At 49.3% G+C, this 23373-nt stretch overlaps 1 protein-coding gene across 1 annotated transcript in view; it reads right to left on the bottom strand.

Annotated features, from left to right (window-relative positions):
* The window catches only part of LOC116837369 (nuclear GTPase SLIP-GC-like), a 68680-nt gene extending 50034 nt beyond the window's left edge, over nt 1-18646 (bottom strand). Inside the window, 7 exon segments of the mRNA XM_032801705.2 lie at nt 3162-3186; nt 6787-6919; nt 6922-6946; nt 9796-10023; nt 12241-12453; nt 13531-13753; nt 18549-18646. Of these exon segments, the coding sequence (XP_032657596.2) occupies nt 3162-3186; nt 6787-6919; nt 6922-6946; nt 9796-10023; nt 12241-12453; nt 13531-13753; nt 18549-18646 (945 nt within the window).
* Nucleotides 18647-23373: the final 4727 nt, after the last annotated feature.

Raw genomic sequence — 23373 nt, forward strand, 5'->3', positions numbered from 1 at the left:
TTTCCTTTAACCTTTCCCATTTTTTCTTCATGTGTTTTAATTGGTTCCGTTTAATAAACTGTATTTACTTTGAGCTCTATGCAGTGATCAGTGGTCAGGGAAGCATCCAGTGCAGAGAGAGCACCCCGGAGTGGGGACACCCTTGCCCCTGCCCTGAGTGACATGAAAAGATCGGGGGTCAAGCCCTCCAGGAATGCTGGGCCCAGCCTTGTCGGGGTTACAAGGACTCTGCCACCCAGGAGAGTGAAGGGGAGTCCCCCAGGTCAGGCCGGCCTGCAGGTAAAGGGAGCTGGAGCAAGGATCACATCCTTTGGGTAGCCAATTCCACTGGGCAGTGTAAAAGCCAGGAAAGTTCCCCACAATGGCGGGACCATTCCCCTGTTTACATGGAGAATGGTCTGAAGTGAATAGGATGAAATTCAATAAGGACAAATGCAAAATACTCCACTTAGGAAGGAACAATCAGTTTCACACATACAAAATGGGAAATGACTGCCTAGGAAGGAGTACACGCGGAAGGGATCTGGGGGTCATAGTGGATCACAAGCTAAATATGCAAAAAGAACAGGAGTACTTGTGGCACTTAGAGACTAACAAATTTATTTAGCATGAGCTTTCTGTGGCTACAGCCCACCTCTTCGGATGCATAGAATGGAAACAACAGACAGGAGATATTTATACATACAGAGAACATGAAAAGTGGAAGTAGCCATACCAACTGGAAGAGGCCAATCATTGGAATGAGCTATCGTCAGCAGGAGAAAAAAACTTTTGAAGTGATAATTGAGATGACCCATAGAAGGTGTGAGGAGAACTTAACATAGGGAAATAGATTCAATAGTGTAATGACCCAACCATTTCCAGTTCTGTTTAAACCTAAGTTAATTGTATCTCATTTGCATATTCATTTGAGTTTAGCAGTCTCTCTTTGGAGTCTGTTTCTGAAGTTTTTTGTTGCAAAATTGCCATCTTCAAGTCTGTCACTGAGTGGTTAGAGAGACTGAAGTGTTCTCCACTGGCTTTTAAATGTTATGATTCCTGATGTCAGATTCGTGTCCATTTATTCTTTTGCATAGAGACTGTCTGGTTTGGCCAATGTACATGGCAGAGGGCATTGCTGGCACATGATGGCAAGATCACGTTGGTAGATGTGCAAGTGAACGAGCCCCTGATGGCGTGGCTGATGTGATTAGGGCCTATGATGGTGTCACTTGAATAGATGTGTGGACAGAGCTGGCATCGGGCTTTGTTGCAAGGATAGATTCCTGGGTTAGTGTTTTTGTTATATGGTGTGCGGTTGCTGGTGAGTATTTGCTTCAGGTTGGGAGGCTGTCTGTAAGCAAGGACTGGCCTGTCTCCCAAGATCTGTGAGTGAGGAATCGTCTTTCAGGATAGGTTGTAGATCTTTGATGATGCGCTGGAGAGGTTTTAGTTGGGGGCTGTAGGTGATGTCTAGTGGGGTTCTGTTATTTTCTTTGTTGGGCCTGGTTACAACCGCATTTGCTCCAATCCCTCAGACAGAGATAAACACCTACAAGATCTCTATCAAGCATTCTTAAAACTACAATAACCACCTGCTGAAGTGAAAAAACAGATTGACAGAGCCAGAAGAGTACCCAGAAGCCACCTACTACAGGACAGGCCCAGATCTGTCCACATATCTATTCAAGTGACACCATCATAGGACCTAATCGCATCAGCCATGCCATCAGGGGCTCGTTCACCCGCACATCTACCAACGTGATATATGCCATCATCTTCAGATCCTAATTTGGTCTTGTTCTGGAGCCATTTTATATTGGGGAACACTCAATCAAGGCTTGTTTTATCTGTGAGCTGAATTTAGTTCTTTGAACCCTTGTTTATGACTCAGAAATAGACCATCTTTTTTAGTATTCTATGGCTTAACGGTTAAGACACTGGACTAGAATTTGAGATCCAGACTGGATTCCCAGCTCTGCCCTGACTCCCTGTATGCCCTTGGACAAGTCACTTAGTCTCTCTGTGCTATAGGGATAACAGCCATGCCTCACAGGGGTGAGGATATAAATTCAATAATGTTTGTGAGGCACTCAGATGCTACTGGGATTATGGGCATAAATAAATAAACAAACCCATATGGCTAAGTCCACTTAACTTTGTCATTAACATTGCTCAGCTGCTTAAATTCTAATGTCTTGCATTCCTCAGGGCTCCCATGTATACAGGGGCGGCTCCAGGCACCAGTACGCCAATCGTGTGCTTGGGGCGGCAAGCCACGGGGGGCGCTCTGCCTGTCGCCATGAGGGCGGCAGGCAGGTTGCCTTTGGTGGCATGCCTGTGGAGGGTCCGGTGGTCCCGCGACTTCAGTGGGCCTCCCGCAGGTGTGCTGCCGAATCCGCGGGACCAGGGACCTCCTGCAGGCAAGCCACCCAAGGCAGCCTGTCTGCCGTGCTTGGGGCGGCAAAATCCCTAGAGCCGTCCCTACACATATAGGGACTGCCTTATTGCCCCAGTTTTACAGCTGGAGAAGCTAAGGGGCACAGAGGTTAAGTGACTAGCCCAAGGACACACAAGGAGTCTGTTACAGAGATGGGAGGAGAACAAGGGACTTCATGTAAAAGCAGCAGAGAATCCTGTGGTACCTTATAGACTAACAGACGTTTTGGAGCGTGAGCTTTCGTGGGTGAATACCCACTTCATCAGATGCACTATCATCTTCCTTTCTAAATGCAAACGGATGGACATCATACCAAAGGGACTTCATGGCTCTCATGCCACTGCACCAGGCCTCTCTTAGGATATTTACCCCATTCCAGCTGATGATCAACCTCCTTCCTGAACTACAAATGCTGATAGCTCTTGTAATTTTATCCTGGTTGTGGGCTAAACTGTCTTTTTCTTACCCACTCAAAGCGAATGGGGGCCTCACATGTGTACGGTGAGCAGGTGATACGTAGACTGGGCCCCTGGATGCTATAAATGCCTACTTTTAAAAAATGTAACCCTGCAGCTCCTCTTACAGTAATCAGGACTCTTGCTGGAACACCTCATTGTATTTAACAGCCCTATTGGATGACATCCATCCTCAGAAGACAAATCAGTGACTTCTCATTTTTGTGGATGGACAGTTCATTGTTAAGACTAGAACTTATTTTTTTAAAAAGTCTGCAAATACTCACGTGTTTATCTTTTCTTTCCCTGGAAAAAATTAAAATGACACATTTAATCAGGTTTGGCAAACATCAAAAATCCTATCATGCCCCTTGGACATAACTACGTGCAGGGGGTTATGGGAAGATAACTATACACGGTCTGGAAAGAAGGAAATGGATTTTAGCATGTTCATAAGCGTTGTCAGACTGGATCAGACCCAAGGTCCATCTAGCTCAGCATCTTGTCTCTGGCAGTGGCCAGCACCAGATGTTTCAATGGAAGGTGCAAGAATCACTGTAGAGAGCAACTATAGCAGTAATTCTCAAACTTTTGTACTGGTGACCCCTTTCACGTAGCCAGCCTCTGGGTGTGACCCCCTTATAAATTAAAAATACTTTTTAATATATTTAACACCATTATAAATGTTGGATGAAAAGCAGGGTTGGGGGTGGAGGCTGACAGCTTGCGACCCCCCTATGTAATAACCTCGTGACCCCAAGAGGTCCTGACCCCCAGTTTAAGAACCCCTAAACCATAGAATGACCTGTTTCTTCCTAACCCCCATGACACAGAAGTGAATTGGTGGTTCACAACTCTTGTCAGGTCTGACATACTTGCTGACCTCACACACTGTTGTCATGATATATATCCAAAAGGTGACATGTAATATATCATTATGTACATACATATGGTCAACCCACAATACAGATGGGCAGGAAATATGTGACTAAAATGTGTGTAAACCGGGCACATCAGGAGGAATTGATAAGTTTTCTCCAGACAAAGGAAAGAGGCCGACATCTTAGACTAGCAAAAACAAGAAGTCCTTGTGGCACCTTAGAGACTAACAGATTTATTTGGGCATAAGCTTTCATGACCAGGTGGGCCCAATTCAATGGGCTAGTCATTTGTATCTGAGTTGCAGGAAAAGATCATTTGCATTGTAAAAATCACTAGTGGGGGAGAAGACATCGTGGAATCAACACCAGAGAACCTGACATCCACACATAGCAGGAGAAAGGACCTATATCTGGGAATACATTACGTAAGAACACATTTCAAAGGTTTACTGTTCTATAAAGAGAAGGGGAGCAAACCCCTAAATGATAGATCACTTAGGGGATTCAAGAGGCCAGAGCTCTTGAAATAAGAGGTTATTTACCGTACTGGAAGTTTGTCAAGATGTGTGGTCCCTATCTGTATTCCACACATAGGTGTACATCCGCGCCGTGCACTTGAGTCCTGATTTTTTCCAAGCAGTGTCTGTTGACCTGCATGTGCGGTATGTGCTTTTGTGCTCCTGACTGAGAGTGTAAGGGGCAGTGCAGGTCAGCACTACTCCAGTTCCTCCTCTTACTGCACTGTGGTGAAGTCCGAAGCAGAGGGACAGAAGGGCAGGTAGTGGAACACAGCTAGGGACCATACATCTCAGAGAACCTCCAGGTACAGTAAGTAACATCCTCTTCTTCGAGTGATGGGCCCTACGGGTATTCCACACGTAGGAGACTTGTGAGCACTGATCAGTATGGTGGTGGGTACAAGGTGGCTTATTGTAGAGTCATTTGCAATACAGTTCATCCCATGGCCTGTTTCTTTCTAAATCTCCTGTGACACACATACCCATTGGTGGTTCAATGCTCTGGTCTGCGGGCTCGAGAGCTCCTGGGGAAGTGCAGCTGCAGAGACGCGGCCTGACCCGGTGCTCTGTGCTGTGCGATGGCATGGCAGCCTGTCCTAGTGCTCTGGGCAGCACAGCTGTAGCGCCGCCAGCCACCTGTGCTCCAGGGAGCATGGTAATGGGGCAGGGGAGTTTGGGGTGGTGGTCAGGGGACAGGGGTGTGGATAGGGGTCATGGTGGTCAGAGGGCAGGGAACATGGGGGCAGGGATCCGAGGGGGGCAGTCAGGAATGAGAGGAGGGGTTGGATAGGGTGGCGGGGGGCAGTCGGAGCGGGGAATCTGGGGGCAGTCAGGGGACTGGGAGCATGGGGGGGTGGATGGGACAGGAGTCCTGGGGGGGGCTGTCGGGACAGAGAACAGAGGGTTGGATGGGGCAGGAGTCCCGGGGGGGCTGGCAGGAGGCGAGAGGCAGGGGGTGTCGAATAGGAGGCGTTGGCCAGGCCATGCCTGGCTGTTTGGGGAGGCACAGCCTCCCCTAACCGGCCCTCCATACAATTCTGGAAACCTGATTTGGCCCTTAGGCCAAAAAGTTTGCCTGCCTCTGCTCTAGGTCCTTTTCTCCAGAACTGCTGCCTAGCTATTCGGTCCCTAGTCTGTAGCAGTGCATGGAATTCTTCCGCCCTAAGTGCAGGACTCTGCACTTGTCCTTGCTGAACCTCATCAGATTTCTTTTGGCCCAATTCTCCTATTTGTCTAGGTCCCTGTGTATCCTATCCCTACACCCTCCAGCATATCTATCACTCCTCCCATGTGCAAACTCCCATCTGCAAACTTGCTGAGGGTACAATCCACGCCATCCTCCAGATCATTAATGAAGATATTGAACAAAACCGGCCCTAGGACCGACCCTTGGGGCACTCCGCTTGAAACCGGCTGCCAACTAGACATGGAGCCATTGATCACTACCCGATGAGCCCAATGATCTAGCCAGATTTCTATCCCTTATAGTCCATTCTAGCAGCTAGGCCATGGCAGCACAGGCTATGGCACAGACTAGTTGTCAAATACAGCCCCTCAGGGAGCCTGGTTGTGTACTTGGGCAGCTAGCCCATGCTGCAGTGGCATCACTGCTATTGGCACCCGAGCTAGCTAGTTCAGAGCTAGCATGGGTATGGCTACATGTGTTGCAGTCTCACCCCCAAGGGCCGTGCAGACAGAGCCATGGGAGTGGAGTAGTTTGCTGTAGCCTTGGCTTACAGAGCAGGTCTTTTAGCTCAGGCAGTAGAGGTTCATGTGTTTAAATCCTGAAATCACAGGTTCAGTTCCTGCTGCTGAGTGTCCCCGGGGCACAGTATTACACACACAAATACCTACACTTTCATCCTGTCTAGACCAGAGGTTCTCAAACTGTTGCACGAGGGGGAATGTATTCTGGGGAGGTGCAAGATGCTTTAGGGAAAAAACACCTTACTGCACACATTTAACCCACAGCATGAATAACTAGCAAAGCTGATTCCTCCAGAACATATCAGGTCCTAGGATGATGCTGTGCATTTTGGTGGATTTCTGTTCAGCTTGCCTAGCATATACAAAGTCATTGCCATCTGTACGTTAATCCGTTTGCTAGGAAGCAGTGGCACGTTAGTTGTAAACATCATCACAGTTTTGCTTTTGTTCTTATTATAAGGGATCACTGGGTCTGTCTGAATCAATGCTCACTGTTTTCAATATTTAGTGAGTTGCAGGCTGGTTTATTTTTTATCTCTATATGTACTTGTGTGGGAGGGAGGGGCATAATTACTACTAGACACAAAGAAGGGGTCACGATCATATACGTTTGAGAACCACTGGTATTGTTGTTAGACACTGCAGGTCAGAAACCCGCCAGCCAGAAAAATGGCAGATGCTCAGAAGCTGATGGGTGAACTGGACTAGATGGTAGCTAGAAGGAGAAGACAGGCAACACACTCTAAGTCTCTGAAGGGAAGACTCTCAGTCCTGAAGCCCAGGATCAGTCTATTCCACTACCCCGGTATTCCTCCAGGTCCAGCTACAGACTTGTGACCACCAGAGCGATGTCACTGCACATCGCCTGGTAAGCTTTGATGCTCTCTGTCAGCACACTTCAATGGACTTGCCCCACAACTCGTTCGATGTCGGCGATACCCAGATGACTGAACATTTATTGATGCTCTTAAGGAGAAAGAGGAGAGAGAGAGAGGATTATCTGGAACATAGGTCCACAGAAAAATAGTGGGTGCTCTGCGACCCACCGACAGCCAAGTCCCCTCCCGCTCACCACTTCTTCTCCCCTCCAAGCGCGTTGCATCCGCTCCTACGCCTACTTCTCAGCACTTCCCGCCTGGCGCCACCAAACAACTGTTGGCCGCTCGGGTCGGGGGGAGGCAGGGAAAGGCGGACACTGGGTGGGGATTTGGGGAAAGAGTCGAAATAGGTGCAGGAGAGGGCCGAGTTGGTGGCGGGGCCGGAGGCAGAGTGAGCACCCACCAGTGAGAGCAGAAGTTCGCCCTAATATCGGAAGCGACGAAGGCACCAGGCTCCATCCGAGACATGCCAAGCACCACCTGGACTCCACTGGCTCGCAATGCAAGCAGAGTGGCTCATCTCTGCAGATTGTGCCAGCAATTACGACTTGAGCCCTAGCTCAGCCCCTCAGCTATGTAGCCACTCAGGACTGTGCAGCTGGCAGGTCTGAGCTGACCACCTAGGGGATTTCTAACACAACTACTGTAAACATCTACTGGCTGGTCGCGACTGGGGTTTGGCTACACCTGCAGCTGTACAGCAACCGGGAGGTAAAACTGTCCGTGACAACGGTGTAGAAAGAAGCTGCAGTGGGCCACACCGACAGCTACCAGCGCGCAGATGGCACATTGCAGCATTTGCAGGGATGTTGGGAGTGGTGCATTCAGTGGCACTATCCCAGCCGTTTCAAGGAACGTCTGCACACGGCTTTTCCAAAAGAGGGAGGTGGGGGAGTGTGACAGGGACCGTGGGAAGACAAAGAGAGGGATTTTTGGACCTGACACTGTCAGCTCCCGCTTGGCAAGTTCTCTATAGGACTTGGAAAGATAAACACAGCACCAACCTCACATTTTAAAAGTTTCGACCACCTTCCCCACCCCTCTCTCATTCACTTAAATGCAAATAGCCTCAGACCAGATAGAGAAGCACGCTCCAAAAGACCCCCCTCCATCCTCCGGCTGCTTCTCTCCTCAAGCAAACCACTAGCGGGACATTCCAAGGAACTCCTGCTTGCCTCTAATGGAAAACAGTAGCTGTTGTTTTTTGTTAGAAACAGCTCGTAAGCCCCGTGTTACTTACTTAAAAAAGCATATGGGAAGCATCCGGAGGTCGTTACAGTGCAGTAAGTTAATCACTGTTACACACTGCACCAGCGCTGCAAGAGCAGCACTATACTGTCGTATTTCCCGCACAATACGTACAAAGCCAAAAAAAAAAAGTGCCAAGTGATAGCCAGGGAGCAATACAGTCTGTATTGCCTGCCAGTGTGGACAGAGATCAGTTACACCAGCGCTGTAAAGCCATCACCAGCTGCAGGCTCTCGCAGTGTAGGCAAGCCTTAGGCTGTGGGTCTGTAAAACTGCTGTACAAAAGTGTATGACATTTGGGCTTGGGCTGGAGCCAGCACTCTGAGACCCTTGGGGGAGCGAGGGTCCCACAGTCCTGACTCCAGCCCAAGCCTGAACATCAACAGCAGCAATTTTACAGCCCCAGAGCCCAAGCCTGAGTCAGCTGACTGGGCCAGCTGCGGGTGTTTAATTGCTATGTAAACTTCGTGGATAGCCAGTGCAGAAAGATAAAGGTATATCTGATCATGCAGGGTCTGCACTTCTGGGGGAAAACCTCAGGGCTTGGCGACACTGGACAGTTGCGGCGCTGGTAACCCCATCACCAGCGCTGCATCTCACGCTGTGTCCACACTTGCAGCAGCAGCCAGCACTGCAACTCCCGTGCAGCGCTGGCTGTACACACTGGTCTGCTTGGGGTGTAGTGATTCAGTGCTGGTGATCGAGCGCTGCTCATCAAGTGTGGCCACCAAAAGCGCTGTTATTGGCCTCCCACAGGGTATTAAGAGGTTCCCAGAATTCCTGTCCACAACAAGCCGGAAAGAATGACTGAACTACGAGCTCCCCAAAGCTATTATCTAAAAAAACGAACACAGCTGCTCTTTGCTCAAGCCAGCAAGCGGCAGAGGCCAGAGGGAATTGCGTTAGAATGTTCATAGCTGTTTGCTTGAGGAGAAGAGGGGAGGGGCATCCGTGTTGAGCAGCTGTTTATGTGGTCTGAAGGCTATTTAGGAGTGCAGTTATTGCATTTAGTGATAAGAGAGCAGTGGAAGGGTCAAACATTTTAAAATGATTGAAGGTAGCTGTTGTGTATCTCCAGTCCTTAGAACTTGCAAGGCAGGAGTGAGAACAGTGTCATTCCAAAAATCCACTTTCTGTCTCCCCCACGCCTCCTGTCACACTCCACCCCACTCCCCTGTTGAAAAGCACGTGCAAGCCACTGATCGGGCTTGCCCACAATGCACCACTCCCAACAGCGCTGCAAATGCTGCAAATGTGGCCACACTGCAGCACTGGTAGCTGTCAGTGTGGCCACACTGCAGCGCTTTCCCTACACAGCTGTACGAAGACAGCTGTAACTCCCAGCGCTGTACAAATGTAAGTGTAGCCATACCCTCAGTCTTCTAGTGAAGAGCGGATGGAGAAAGGTGCTGTGGGGCTTTGATGCTACAGGAATCCAGGAGCAGCAATGGATCCAAGCTGGGAAGCACGGTTAGCTAATATCAGAGATGCACCCTCGATATACGGTGTGGATGCTGCTTCTGTTCTTTCTACTAAAGCCTTCCCCAGGCCACAGAGCACATGGCCCTCTCTAGAGCTTTCCTTCTTTCATTACACTGGAATAGTAACATTCGAATCAATGGTTAAACACTCCCTAGCCAAATAATGTATCAGAATTTCCTCCCTCACACCACAGAGCTGGTAAGTCACCTCTTTCCATATTTCGTCCCTTTTGCTGTTGTAATCTCCTGTCCCAGGAATATCCATAAATACGACACCTTCCGGAATCACGTCGGACTGCGGAATCATTACTTCCACGTATTTGATTAGCGGCCAGAGTCGCATCTTAGCTTTCTCTTCATCCAGTGCTGGCTCGTCGTCATCCTTGTTACTCTGACTCCGGACATAGGGGTCCAGTTTGTCAGAGAGTTCTTCTGCCTGGAACACAATAAATAAATCAAATTCTGCCCCTGTTTGGTAATAGGACCTTGAAATCATCTGTGAACAGCAATTAATTGAACAACCTTCCACTTGGTGGGGGGTAACGGGGGCATTGTGAGACTAAGTTTCATTCCCTACCATTTTACAGAGGAGGAAACTGAGGGGCTGGGACGAGCAAGAACACTCAGTGAGTCATTGTCTGAGCTGGGAATAGAGCCCAGGAGGTCTAGCCTACCTCCAATTCTGATAGAGCTTTCACATGAGCTAAACAGCATCTCTCCCTCTGGTACTGCAGAGGACACATGACAGAGTCACTGTAGCCCGAGGCCTGATTAACTTTCTCCGGCAAGTCCCTGGGAGTGGCTATGGCTAGGCAACGGGGCAAGGAGGTGGGATGCTGGGGGCAGAGGGTTACAGCTGCCTCTGCATGGCTGGCAGTAAAAAGCAGAAATGTTCCCTGTGGTCATTTCCTCAGGGAAAATCCCCACTTGAAATTTGGGACAAGAAAGACAGGAAAACCTCTGAAAATCCCAAAGCCAAGATAACATTTTTAAATCGAAACATAAGCAAAACAATTGTTTCAAAGTGATGATTCATCACAAAGTATTGTTGGTTTGGTTTGATGACCATGATCAGAAAAAATCAGAATATCAGTTACAATTGACATTTTCCTACATAACGTTTAGACTTCAAGTAACCCACATTTTCCAACTAGAAATGTTTTTGGTGAGGAAATGTTGCTGAGCTCTAGGTGGCAGCATGGGAGCTGCCTCCCTGCCAGGGGTGTGGAGGAGTGGGATGGGGCAGGCGGAGTTCACTCCCTCAGTGGGGCAGACTGGGGTAATCTCCATGGGGAATTGCACAGTAGATTCATGCAGGAGGGGACAGTTTTGCCCCGAGTTTGGCCTATTCCAAGTTATCTGGAAAAACCCATCCACAGCCAGCAAAGCAAAGCTGGTTGTAGCTCAATGTACAGCTGAAAGAGGCAGCTAGTGAATTTAAATGTTATACCCCTTTAAGGAAAGGCAGTGTCTGCACTGCGAAGGGGGGCAGAGGGGTATGATTGCAGCACATGGAGACGCACCTGAGCTGGCTTTGATCTAGGTAGCGGTGAAGCTGCAGTAGCCTGGACGTCTGTGCGGGGTAGCTGTGCGAGTAATTATCCAGGGTTCTGGGTGGGCTTCTACAGCTGCCACAGCTTTACTGCTATTGGTATATGAGCTAACTGGCTGAAAGCTAGCTCGGGTGTGTCTATCACACATCCCACTGCCATACTGCCAACTTGAACTCTTTTTGGTGATTTTAAAAACCACCAAATTCTGTTTTTTAGTTTGTCTTTTGACCTTTTAACTCCTCTTTACGCCTTAGTCATTGTGTGTACAATAATTTTAGGTTGAAAAAGTCAGACTTCAGTGTACACCTCTCCCTAGCCACTCATCCTCTCCTCCCCCCAAGACAGGGAAATGCCCAGTCACCCATTTCCTGTCACTGTCTTGACTCTCTCCCCTCCTACTTTGTTCCTCTGACAAAAGCATGACTGGCTGGTAAGTAGTTTGAGCATCACTGCCCTAATTAGTGCAGCACGATTCACACTCCCAAGCAGAACTTATAGAATTGCAACACGTGCAAACAGAACTTATATAATTGTTCAGGGTTGATGACTTACATATTGCAGAACTTTAAATTTATAAGCGATGTCACAGGAAAAATTATGAGGGATTGGTTTAGCCATTGGCAAGAAGCAACACTCCCCTGCTTCTCCTCCCCCCCTCTCCCCCACCTTCACTGTCTGAAACTGGGCCTGAGCCTAGCTGCTCCAGACTCCTTCCCCCAGCTCTAGCAACTCCCTCTCCATCCCCTCGCCTTCCCAGCCTCCTCCTGCTCTGGCCTCACCCTCTCCACCCATCTCCCTGACATAAGAATGGCCACACTGGGTCAGATCAATGGTCCATCTAGCCCACTACCCGGTCTTCTGAAAGTGGCCAATGCCAGATGCTTCAGAAGGAGTAAACAGAACAAGGCTCTTTATCTAGTGATCCACCTGTCGTCCACTCCCAATTTCTGGCAGTCAGAGGTTTAGAGCATGAGGTTTGTCCCTGACCATCTTGGCTAATAGACATTGATTGACCAATCCTGCATGAATTTATCCAGTTCGTTTTTGAACCCACAAATATCTTCAGGATTTGGAATTTATAAACACACACACACACTCACCTGTGCTCCTGTGAGGGGAATACAATATGAGGGAGGGATATTTACTAGTGACTTTGCCCTCAACAGGTCTTCATAAGATCTCTTTTCAGCATCTCTCCCATAGAGCGCTTGAAGCTTTTGGACAGCTTCACCTACATCATCTGCCTCCTCTTCTTCCTCCTCCCCGGGTGTCCGCACAAGCTCCACCAGATTCTTCAGTTCCTCGTTCCATTCCTGCCAGTACAGAGCAGGGCAAACAGGCCATTGTTATCTTTGGCATTCGGCAGGTGGGGGCGGGGGCTGGGCAAGGTTGCAACACAATAATGCAGGAGTTGGGGCTGGATTTGACTAGGGTTGTACAGGCAGCGGTAGTGGATTTCAGTAGCTATGGGGGTGCCTAGAGCTCAGGCTGGGTGGGATTGGTGTAACAGCATTCCAAGCAAAGGGACTACAGAGTATTTTAGTGCCGAGCAGAGGGCAGGGGATGGGAGCTGGGAACTGGCTCAGTGCTGCAGGAGAAGCTGTGGGAAGCTATAGTGCAGAAGCAGCACAAGTGGTTCCCTGGCTTCTGCAGCAGACAAACCAGCTGTGGTTCCAGCAACAGGATTCCCCTTTGAACAACTACAAGCAAAGCAAGGAGGGAAGTGCTATCTCCTCCTGATAGGGTGACCAGATGTCCCGATTTTATAGGGAGAGTCCTGATTTTTGGGTCTTTTTCTTATAGTAGGTAGTCCGATGATGATGACGATGACAAATCTGTGCAGACCATCCATTGTTGGTCTCATAGTGTGCCCTCTGATGACTATACAAGCCAATTCTAGAGCCAATTCTAGAGGTGCACATTTTGCTGCAGATGGTGCATGGAAAGTTCGCAGTCAGTGGGTTGTGCGCTGCTGGTGCTCTGTGATGTTGTTCACGTGCCTCTTGCAGACGCCAGCAGTGATCTTCTTCAAAGGCGATGCAGGTATTTCTGACTGTTGCACTTATATAGACTCCTATAACTCCATGCTTCCTGTCCAGATTTTTCACATTTGCTGTCTGGTTACCCTACCTCCTGACCTCCTAAGAGAACCAGCCCCAACCCAGTCCTCAGAGGACACTCATTCCTTCCTGGAGCCCTTGGCAATCATCAGGCAGAGCTGAGGTTTCATACAGGAAGCAGCCAGCAGGGGCCTTCTGGGCCAGGCAGCAGCTGCCCTCTCCATAAGACAGAGTTACCCTGTGGAGGGGCTGTGGCTACACACCCTGCAGCAGGAGACTGTCCTACAGAACATACCCAGGCCCTGTGCCAGGCTGAGGAATTAGACTTGCCTGTGATGACAGAAGGTGAATTTTTGCCTCGTAGTTTTTGCTCCAGCTGCAGCTGACTTGCACAATGCACGAGGTGCAGGCTTGGTTCCCCGACACTGGCAGGAAGAACTGCTTGTCGATGATGGCGTTGAACAGTGAGCTCTTCCCAGCCCCGGTGCTGCCAAAGAGCCCAATGTAAATGGGGTCCAGAGAAGACTTTTCTTTCAAGGCAAGGAGGCGGTTCCTGTAGAAAAGGCAAGAGGGAGGGAGGGTTAGACAGATTCACGTATTTGGGAAGGGCCAGTAGCTCCCTGCCTCACAAATACAGCCCCATTGGAGTCAATGGAAAGACTCCCCTTCTCCCCAACCCCCAAAATGATTTAGATGAACACTGGATCAGGCTCTACTATCGTTAAGGTTTGGCTGGATGGACAGACAAGTTTTCCTGCCATAAACCATGAACCAAGACCTAGAGCAGCTACAGCTGGCGAGGGGCTAGGAACCCTGGAATACGCCCCTAGAAGCAGGAAGTCTGTGTCATGGGGTATATGTACCCCACGCTAGCCCAGCAACCAAAGGGTTAATGCAGGTACTGCCAGCTAGTACCGGGTTTACCAGTCAGAAGGGGCCTCAGCCAGCCTAATCCCCCGACCATCTGAGCCAGCCCAGGAAAGCTGCCCCTGCCCCTGCTTTGCCCTGTCTTCTCCCACCCCTGCTCCGCCCCAATCCCACCCCACCCCTACTCCATCCCTTCTCCAAAGCCTCCATCTCTGCCCCGCCTCTTCCCACCCCTGCTGCGCCCCAACCCCACCCCTTCCCCTGAGGACTGCAGCAGGGGTCAGGCGCACCCTGCACTCACCGGGTGGCAGTAAGTGGAGCGACCTGACCCCTGCTTGCTCCACTCCGTCAGCTCCCAGCCAGTTTCCCCCACTCCCCAAGTCCCAAGGCTGGGATCCAGAGGAGCAGAGTGGCGTGGGCTGGGGCTGGGTCACTCCACTTCCCGCTGCCCCGTGAGTGTGGGGTCGGGCCTGCCCTGCAATTACTGGGTGGCAGGAAGTGGAGTGACCTGGCCCCAACCCGCTCCGCTCCTCTGGCTCGTGCTGGGGGGAGGTTCCCCCGTCCCCGAAGCCTAGGGAGGAGATGGAGTGGTGGGGAAAGTGCATGGGATGGGGAAGAGAAGGGGATGGAGGAAGCAGGGGCAGGGGGGAAGCTGGAGCCCAGCATGCGGCATCTCCTTGGCATAATGGGTTACACTTGGATCGCACTTTCAGGCTTTTCTTCCCAACCATATGGGTATAAACTTTTTTTTTTTTTTAATTACAATCTGAATCACAAGAATGTAGGTACTGGACTTTAAGAAAAACACTTAGTATTCAGTTCTGCAGAAAAGGACCTAGGGGTTACAGTGGATGAAAAGCTGGATATGAGTCAACAGTGTGCCCTTGTTGCCAAGAAGGCTAACAGCATTTTGGGCTGTATAAGTAGGGGCATTAACAGCAGATCGAGGGATGTGATCGTTCCCCTCTATTCGACATTGGTGAGGCCTCATCTGGAGTACTGTGTCCAGTTTGGGGCCCCATACTACAAGAACTGCTGCTTTCAACTACGTGAAGGGGGGTTCCAAAGGGGATGGAGCTCGGCTGTTCTCAGTAGTACCAAGTGACAGGACAAGGAGTAATGGTCTCAAGTAGAAGTCCGGGAAGTTTAGGCTGGATATTAAGAAACACTTTTTCACTAGGAGGGTGGTGAAGCACTGGAATGGGTTACCTAGGGAGGTGGTGGAATCTCCTTCCTTAAAGGTTTTTAAGATCAGCTTTGACAAAGCCCTGGCTGAGATGATTTAATTGGGGATTGGTCCTGCTTTGAGTAGGAGGTTGGACTAGATACCTCCTGAGGTCCCTTCCAACTCTGATATTCTATGATTCTATTGAGAGACTCTCTATAAAATCCCACCTCTTGGCAACATACTGTAACAATTTTATGTGATCAAATTCACCAAATTAAGTTGGTTCCTCAGGAGAAATTAAGTGTACTCAACTATCTTCAGCATTTTGTGCTAAAAGATCACGGCAAGAAAAGCTGGTTTTAAGAGACAGATGAGAGGTGCTTGGTTCCTTACTAAACTTTATCTGATTGAAGATTATTCAGGACTAGTCAATTACAGCTGGAAACAAGTTCCCCTGTTAAGCAGGCCCATCGAACTCTCACCCTGACAAGCCCCACCTCCCCAGCATCTGTACCATTCCGATAAGCCCTCCCAGACATCCTCCCTATTGAGCCCCAACTACCTGCACCCCCACCCAAATGAACCCCACCTCCCCTGCACCTAACCCCCCCCCGATGAGCCCCAAACACTTTCACTTGGATCCCCTGCAGAGTCCTATTGCCACTGCACCTGGAACCCTTCTGTGCATACAGATCCCCCACTGAGCCACCCGCACCCAGATTGCTGCACAGATAACTCTCTTACCCCCATCTGGATCCCCCCACATTAAGTCCTTCTGCACTTGAATCCTGCTGCTGGGCTGAGCCTGCTCACCCACACCTGGTGTGCCTGGCACAGGGGGGCAGGGTCCCAGGGTGTTTCCGGGGCAGGCCTGGCCCTTGCACTGTGTCAGGATTGGGTGCAGCCTAACTGCTGAGTCCCTGTCCCGGGGTGGGATGGGGGGAAGCTGCAGGGTAATCTCCCACCTCAATGCAACCAGTGGCCTATGCTCCCCACTGCCATGTTGGAGCCTCCACATTTATTTATTGACAAATAAAATTTGCAGAATTTTAAGATATTGTGCGCAGAATGTTTAATATTTTTGTGCACAATCTCCTCAGGAATATGGGGTGCTGTGCAGCTGTGATGGTGGGACTGTGAGGAAGCCGGTGGGCAGTGGGGAGGTCTGTGAGCGGGGGGTGCTGGTGAGTGGTGTGGTGCAGCATTCTGTGCAGTTGTGGTGGAAGGTCAGTGGGGGAGGTTTCTGGGGGCTGGGCATAGAGATCTGTGCTGGAGGTCTCTGGGCAAGGGGGCATTGGGGCATAATGGTGGGGCACTGATCAGGGGGGCAATGTGGTGCGGGCCCGCCTTCAAGGCGAAGGGGCATACTGGCAGCACAGGGCTGGGCAGGGCAGTGTGCGTCTGGCAGCTGCAGGTTCATAAACAGTGCTCTCCTGCTGGGCTGTACAGAGCAGGGCTGCTCCCGCCGTGCTGTGCCTCATTGCCCCAGCCCGCCCTTCACACCGGCGACTGACCATCCCACCCCCCTGTACCTTGCCCCATGGGGGCCCACAAATATGTTTGGCAATGGGCCCACAAAAAGTTAATCCAACCCTGCTGCCAGCCACTGCTGATTGGCCAGCTAACAGCAGCTGGGAGGATAAAAGGGCTGGGAAGCAGAAGGCGGGTGGCTAACAGAGCAGTGAGCAGGCAGGAGAAAGGAACTCCTGTCAGCAGACTACTAGAGAGCTGCTCAGGGAGAACACCCCAGCAAGGGGCGAACACGCCAACAGACCGAAGAGCCTGCAGAGGCCCAAGGGAAGGCAGGAAGGAGCTCAGGGTACTCTCAGAATCAGCAAACCCTGACTCTCCTTGTCTGGCTTGAGGGCCCTAAGCTGGAACCCAGTGGAGTGGGTGGGCCTGGGTTCCTCTACCAACCCCCTGACAGACCTGAGAACAGAGAGGCTTTCCAGGTTCCTGGACACCAGGAGTGGCCTGACAGCCCTGCTGAGCTGAGGGAGCCAAAGCCATGCCCTCCCCACGTTTGGCTGTGGGGACACCTGTGAAAGCAGGGAAAGAAAGAGAGGATTTAAGTGCAGCCATTTAAGTGTCAGAGACAGAGCAACTGTTCTGTTAAGTCTTAGCCTAATATTGCGAGACTTGTAGAAGCAGGGCTCATGTCAGAAGTGAGTGGAAAACAGCAGAATAGTCAGTGTGACCTAGCCTTGAGATAATGATGTTTGAGAAGAGAAAGAGAGAAAATACTGGAATAGATAGCAAATAGCCTAAATAAAATGCAAATCTTTTTAATTGATGCACGTCACAAAGAGGTGTAAATACTTGTGTGATTTTGCTTGTACTTTGGAGAAACTGAGGCAGAGATGCTCTGTCAGCTGTGTTCTTCCCTTGCAATTGCATGTCCTGAATAAAGCTGTCTCTGATTTTGTTGTTTCCAACCTGAGAGTGGAGTTCAATTCTTCCACACAACTTTGCACTGAGGCATCACCTCACAGTCTGACTCAGGTCTGCGTAGTGCAGTACGAACGTGTCAACACGGTTGTGAGTCCCAGGTCCAGCCATCGTAAGCCTGGGTTTACAATGCCATGTGGATGCACAAGCGCAGGCTTGGAGACACTGACTCTCTAGGCATGGGTCCCACAGACCGAGGTTTACAATGCAGTATAGACATACCCCTAATGGCCTTATTCTCGCCATGTCATCCTGTTCAAGGGGCAGGGTTCACCCTGGCTGGAAAAGGCAGCAGGGCCCAATCCCAAACTGGGAGCATCCCCAGAGAGCCGTGTAAGCCCAGAGAAGCCTGCACAAAGGCCCTGAGCTGTCATACCAGCTCTTTGCTTCTCCTTGGTTCCTGAGCAGTAACATTCTATAGAACCTGCACTATTAGGGATGCCTCCCAGCCACAATTTCCTCTTGGAGCCCTAGGGGGGAGAGACCCATGTGGGGAAGGTATCTGCAGTGGTGTTCTCTCTTCCAGTAGCTCTACAGAGCTGGGAATGAACTGTCCCTGCAGCAGGGACATCCTATAATTGTGTGTGTGGGGGTCTTATACTTTCCTCTGAAGCAGTTGGTGCCGCCTCTGTCAGAAACAAGACCCTGGTCTAGAGGGACCCTGGTCTGATCCAGTTTATCAATTCCTATGGTGCTATCTAGACACAGGCCTGTACCAGAACCCTGCAGATGCAGGAGTTCAGAGCTAGATTTGCACATTGCGACATGGGTCCTCCATAGAGCAGGTAAGCAGAGCCCTATGTGAGCGTAGGCTGTGGTGTCTAAATCATTAGGCTTTAAGGGAGAAATGGAGCTGCAGACTCACTTGAGATATTTAATCTTGTCCGATATAGTATCCTGGGACAGATAAGAGGTCAGCTTCTTGTACGTAGTGTTCAGAACTTTTCGGATCCTGGATTCCATATTTTCATCTGGAAGGAGGAGACAATTACGTGCTAGGGATACACTCAGCTCTCACCAGCTAAGCAGATTTGTGCCAGGTCAGTGCAAGGAGGGGAAACCTCCCAGGAAAACCCAGGATACTATAGGAAATGGCAATGGTGATTCAATAGATGGCTCTTCATCCCTATCAGCCCCAATGCTCCAGCATGGTGCTGGGGGTGCTGTGCTACCAGACCAGTGGTTCTCAACCCGCAGTCCACAGGCTGCGTGCAGCCCAATCAACCCAAAGCTGCAACCCACATGCCATCTTCAGGGCTGTACAGGTAGTATATATATTGTCTGCCTTGCCCTTGCTCAGAGAAGTCAATGGAAAACCATCAAAGACAAACTATAAACTTCCCAACCACTTAGAAGGGGAAAGGAACAATACAGCAATGAAGGAATGGCCCTGCCTGTGAATAAAGACAAAAGACTGATTCAGTAGATCCTAGGATGAGCAGGGGTGGTTCATGGAAGACTTGGTTCTGGCTACTTGGGACAAGCAAGTGCTGGAAAAGACTGAACTTTGGGGTGAGACTCTACTTTATTAGCTAGGAAAGGTAACTATTAGTAAGCGTAGACCCTAGTTCATGTCTTATGATTTTATTTTATATTAAATCATTTGCTTTCATCACTCACACTTGTTTCCAGTTGAATCTCTAGTCTTTCTTAAACTAATTCCCTTTTGTTTCACTATGATTAGGGCCCTACCAAATTCACAGCCATGAAAAATGCGTCACGGACCATGAAATCTGGTCTCCCCCAGTGAAATCCGTTTTTTTGTGTTCTTTTACCCTATACTATACAGATTTCATGGGGGGGACCAGCGTTTCTCAAATTAGGGGTCCTGACCCAAAAAGGAGTTGCAGGAGGGGTCACCAGGTTATATTAGGGGGTTCACAGTATTGCCACCCTTACTTCTGTGCTGTCTTCAGAGCTGTGTAGCCGGAGAGTGGCAGCTGTTGGCCGGGCACCCAGCTTTGAAGGCAGCACCCTGCCAGGAACAGTGCAGAAGTAAGGGTGTGGTAATAAATAAAGGGTGGGGGGGTAGCTCCCTTTGATGGACACCCAAACAGCCAGTTAACTGTAAAATCCCTCCTGGTACCTGTTCTTTACTTGCTTTACCAGAAAAGGGTTAAAAAGTCCCCCAGATAAAGAAAAAAAGTGGGCACCTGACCAAAAGAGCCAATGAGAAGGCAGAACATTTTAAAATTGGGAAAGAAACTTCCCCTTTGTCTGTTCTCTCTGGACTGAAGGGTCAGAGTAGCCATGCTATAAGCAGCTAAGCCAGGCATCATCAGATCATGCCTAGAACTACTTATCTGAACTCCAATGCGTAAGTAGATCAGAATGTTTAGCTAGATGTGATTAGGATTATTTCTTTTATTTCGTATTGGCTTGTGGACTCCTTTGTGCTAACCCCTGATGCTTTTGTTTGCTTGTAACCTTTACGCTGAACTCCCAAAAAAGCTAGTTTGAGTGCTTGATTTTTGGAATTGCTCTTTTAAAAATCTAGCAAAAGCCTAAGTTTCAGATGTATTTTCTTCCTTTTTGTTTTTAATAAAATTTACCTTTTTTAAGAACAGGACTGGATTGCTGGTGTCCTAACAGGTTTGTGTCTATGCTGACTGATTAGCTGGTGACAACAGCTAATTTCTTTCTCAGCTCTTTCCTGGAGGCGTGAAAGAGTTTGAGGGTACCCCACAGGGAGAAATTCCCAAGTGCTCCTTCCTGAGGTCAAAGGGTTTGGGGTTTTTTTGTATTTGAGTGGTGGCAGCATTTACTAAGCCAAGGTCAGAGAAAAGCTGTAACCTTGGGAGTTTAATACAAGCCTGGAGTGGCCAGTATTAATTTTTAAAATCCTTGTGGGCCCCCACTTTCTGCACGCAGAATGACAGAGTTGGGATTCAGCCTTGACAGTGGTAATACCTCAGAAGGATGAGGTAGACGAGGCTTTCTTTGGACAACTAACTGGAGTTTCCAGATCACAGGCCCTGGTTCTAATGGGGGACTTCAATCGCCCTGACATCTGCTGGGAGAGCAATACAGCAGTGCACAGACAATCCAGGAAAGAAAACCCAATCCCCAAAGGAAAAGGTTTTGGGAGGAAGAAAGTTGGGGGGGGGGTTTGGGGGGGGGACAAACTTTTTTTCCCTTGGTGGGGCAACTTTAACTAGGAGGGAAAGGAAAACCCAAAAAACCAGGGGCCCCAGTTTGGGGGGGCCTTCCTTCTTGCGGACCTTGCCCCCTAGTTTTTGGAGAGTGGTGGGGACACCTTCCTGGTGCAATACCTGGAGGAACCAACTAGGGGCCAGTGCTCTCTTGACCTGCTGCTTTATAAACAGGAAGAATTGTAGGGGAAGTAGACATGGGTGGCCACCTTGGGAGCCAGCTAGTGACCATGAGATGGTTGAGTTCAGGATCCTGACAAAGGGAAGAACGGAGAGTAGCAAAATATGGACCCTGATTTTCAGAAAAGCCAGACTTTGACTCCCTCAGGGGAACTTGATGAGCAGGATCCCCGGGAGGCCTAATATGAGGGGGAAAGGGAGTCCAGGAGAGCTGCTGTATTTTAAAGAGCCTTATTGATGGGCTCAGGGATCAAACCATCCCAAAGTGCCAGAAAGAACAGCAAATATGCAGGCGACCAGTTGGCTATAACAGTGAATCTCGGTGAGCTAAACTCAAAAGGAAGCTTACAAGAAGTTGAATTTGGACAGATGAACTTCGGTGGAGGAGGTTATAAAAATATTGCTGAGCATCTGAGACTGGGTGTATCAGGAAGGCAAGATACAGCTAGCAAGGAAATATGTAGGGGTAACAAGAAGGGTTTCTACAGGTATGTTAGACAAGAAGGTGGCAGGGAAAGTGTGAACCCCTACTAACTGGGGAGGCAACCTAGTGCAGATGATGTGGAAAAAGCAGAAGCTACTCAATCTTTTTTAGCCTCGCGTCCTTCACAGACAAAGTTCAGCTCCCAGATGATGCACTGGGCAACACAGTATGGGAGAGGAGATGAGGAAGCCCTCAGTGGTGAAAGAAACAGATTAAGGACTTATTTAGAAATCTGGCACATACACACAGTCCATGGTCCAGATCAATGCATCGCAAGGACCTGAGGGAGTTGGCTGATGTGATTCGCAGAGGCCATTGGCCATTACTTTTGAAAATTTATGGTGGTATTAGGAGAGGTCCTGGACAATTTAGAAAAAGGCAAAATATATGATAGCCCATCTTTTAAAAAGGGAAGAAAGAACTTGGGAACTACAGAACAGTCAGCCTCACTTCAGTCCACTGGCCAAAAATTGTGTGTAGCAGGTCCTTAAGGAATCTATTTTGAAGCACTGGAGAGGCAGCGGTGAATCAAGAACAGTCAACACGGAATTCACAAGGGAAGTCATGGCCTGACCAACCGATTGCCTTCTCTATGATGAGATAACTGGCTCTGGTGGATATGGCGGAAAGAGGTGGAGCAAATGTGATATATCTTTGACTTTAGCAAAGCTTTTGAACAGTCTCCCCAGTATCTTGCCAGCAAGTTAAGTGTGGATTGGATGATGGACTTATAAGTTGGAAAGAAAAGCTTTGCTTAGATAATCGAACTCAATGGCATAGTGAATCAACGGCTCGATTGTCTAGTTGGCAGCCCGTATCAAGCGAGTGCCCCCAGGGGTCTGTCCTGGGCCGGTTTTGTTCAACATCTTTATCCATGATCTGGATGAGGGGATGGAATGCACCGCTCAGCAAGTTCGCAGATATACTAAACTAGGGGAGAGGTTAGGCTACCCTGGAGGGTAGGGACAAGGGTCAAGTGACCTAGAGAAATTGGAGGATTGAGCCAAAAGAAATCTAATGAGGTCACAAGGACAAAGTGCCAGAGTCCTGCACTTAGGAGCAGAAAGAATTCATGCCACTGCTACAGGCTGGACCAACTGCCTAAGAAGCATTCTGCAGAAAAGCAACCTGGCGATTACAGTGGTGAGAAAGCTGGATATGAGTCACAGTGTGCCCTTGTTCCAAGAAGGCACAACGGCATATTCGTGCTGTGTATAGTAGGAGCATTGCCGGCAGACTGAGGGAAGTGAATTATTCCCCTCTATTTCAGGACACTGTCGAGGCCCATCTGGAGTATTGTGTCCATTTTTGTCCCCCAACTACAAAGGGATTGGGACAAATGAGAGCAGTCCAGCAGAGGCAACACGAAAATAATTAGAGGTGGGCACTGACTTACAATGGACAGAGGCTGAGGGAACTGGGGTTTTTTAGTCTGTAAGAGAAAAGTGAGAGAGGATTTGATAGCAAGCCTTCAACTACCTGAAGGGGCGAGGGTACAAAGAGGATGTAGATTGGCTGTTCTCAGTGGTGGCAGAGACAGAAACAAGGAGATGCGTCTCAAGTTGGCAGTGGGGGGAGGTTGCTAGGTTTGACATTAGGAAACACTATTTCAACTAGAGGAGTGGTGAAGCACTGGAATGGCAGTTCCCTAGGGATGTGTTGGGGAATCTCCTTCTTTTAGAGGTTTTTAAGGCAGGCTTGACAAAGCCCTGCTGGATGGTGATGATTTAGTTGGGAATTGCCCTGCTTTGAGAGGCAGGGGATTGGACTAGATACTTCCTGAGGTCTCTTCCAGCCCTAATCTTCTATGCTTCTAATTACAACACCATGAAATTTTCAGACTTAAAATAGCTGAACTTCATGACATTTATGAT

Source organism: Chelonoidis abingdonii, chromosome 3 (assembly GCF_003597395.2).
Source record: "Chelonoidis abingdonii isolate Lonesome George chromosome 3, CheloAbing_2.0, whole genome shotgun sequence".
NCBI classification, from domain to species: Eukaryota; Metazoa; Chordata; order Testudines; family Testudinidae; genus Chelonoidis; species Chelonoidis abingdonii.